At 52.5% G+C, this 1,177-nt stretch overlaps 1 protein-coding gene across 1 annotated transcript in view; it reads right to left on the bottom strand.

Moving 5' to 3' along the window:
- The window catches only part of LACBIDRAFT_324072 (uncharacterized protein), a gene marked incomplete at both ends in the record, with an annotated part of 2,012 nt that extends 914 nt beyond the window's left edge, over positions 1-1,098 (bottom strand). The window contains 2 exons of the mRNA XM_001877341.1: positions 6-933; positions 987-1,098. Coding sequence (XP_001877376.1) covers positions 6-933; positions 987-1,098 — 1,040 coding nt within the window. The remainder of the gene's footprint in view (positions 1-5; positions 934-986) is intronic.
- Positions 1,099-1,177: the final 79 nt, after the last annotated feature.

The following is a 1,177-nucleotide window of genomic DNA, read 5'->3' as shown; positions in this document are numbered from 1 at the left end:
CCAACAGAAGGACCGCTGGGCTCTCAGATGCTGGAGGCAGAAAGACGGCCGGGGTTGGAGAGACTTGCGCGTGATCGGTTGAAACTGGGTTTGGCAGAACGACACCCGGGGTCGGGGAGACTTGTACCTGCTGGCTTTTCTGACCGCGGTCGGGTGAGACTGAGCGATCGGTATTGATGCCAGTGTGCTTCTTCTCCTTGTTGCCGAGGAACTGGATAATGAGCGATTCCAGACTTGATTGGCGAGCACCGAGCCGCAGGTTGAGCTCCGAAATAGTAGTGACTGATTTGGTGAGGTCGTGGAGCGTTAGCTCGGCAGTTTCGATGCGGCTTGCAAGTTTCTCAAAGCCCCGGGTGAGACTCTCTTGTAACGCAGCTGGCGTAGTCTCCCACTTGTTCTCCAGTGTCTTGACGGCTTCCCTCACCTCGGCTTCCAGTCTCTGGTGATCACTTCGGATGGACTGCAAATCTTCTTGTGTTTCCTTCCAACGCATGTGGGCAGACTCTTCAATACGGTCCATCCGGCGAGTCGCTCCAGTGATTTTTTCTTCCTGAAACCAAACGGAGGTCTCTAGACTTGCAATTTTCTCCGACAGAGGACGGCTAGCCAAATCTTGATCTTGAATACACCAGGTAATCTCTTCGAGCGCCAAAAGACGTTGTGACAGGGTCACGGGTGAGTCAACCGCCGGGGGGAGAAGGGCACTTGCGTCAATATCTTGTTTTCGGACCACAAATGCCGAATACTCTCGCATAGTAGGGGTAGACGACTCCATGACGCTGACTTGCGCTTGTTGGTCTCGGAGTTTCTGCAGGAGGTCGGCTTGGCCATGAGCAAGTCTTCTGATCTCCTGCTGCATCGTCTGCATGTCGAAGTTCGGTGGGGGGCTCAAGGACCTAAAGTCAATCTTCTTCTGATAGAGCGCCGTGTCAACTAAGTTTTCAAGTTGAGAATCATGGGAAATGAGAAAACAACTTGAAACGTACGATGAACCTCCTTGGGATCTGGTGGGCTGACCTGCCGAGAACGGGATACCGAACGCGAACCTTCTGGCCGGGACGTGCGCTCAACAGGTGGGGGTGTAAAGCTTTGTTGCATATAATTGACAGCCAAGCCCAATTCTATAAACGAAGTCAGCAAAGAATAACGAGTTTCATGAATTTTTTACCTGGCCGCA

Source organism: Laccaria bicolor, genomic scaffold (genome assembly GCF_000143565.1).
Source record: "Laccaria bicolor S238N-H82 LACBIscaffold_5 genomic scaffold, whole genome shotgun sequence".
NCBI lineage: Eukaryota > Fungi > Basidiomycota > Agaricomycetes > Agaricales > Hydnangiaceae > Laccaria > Laccaria bicolor.
Note: the sequence above shows the minus strand (reverse complement) of the source record. Positions and strands in the feature narration are given on the sequence as shown.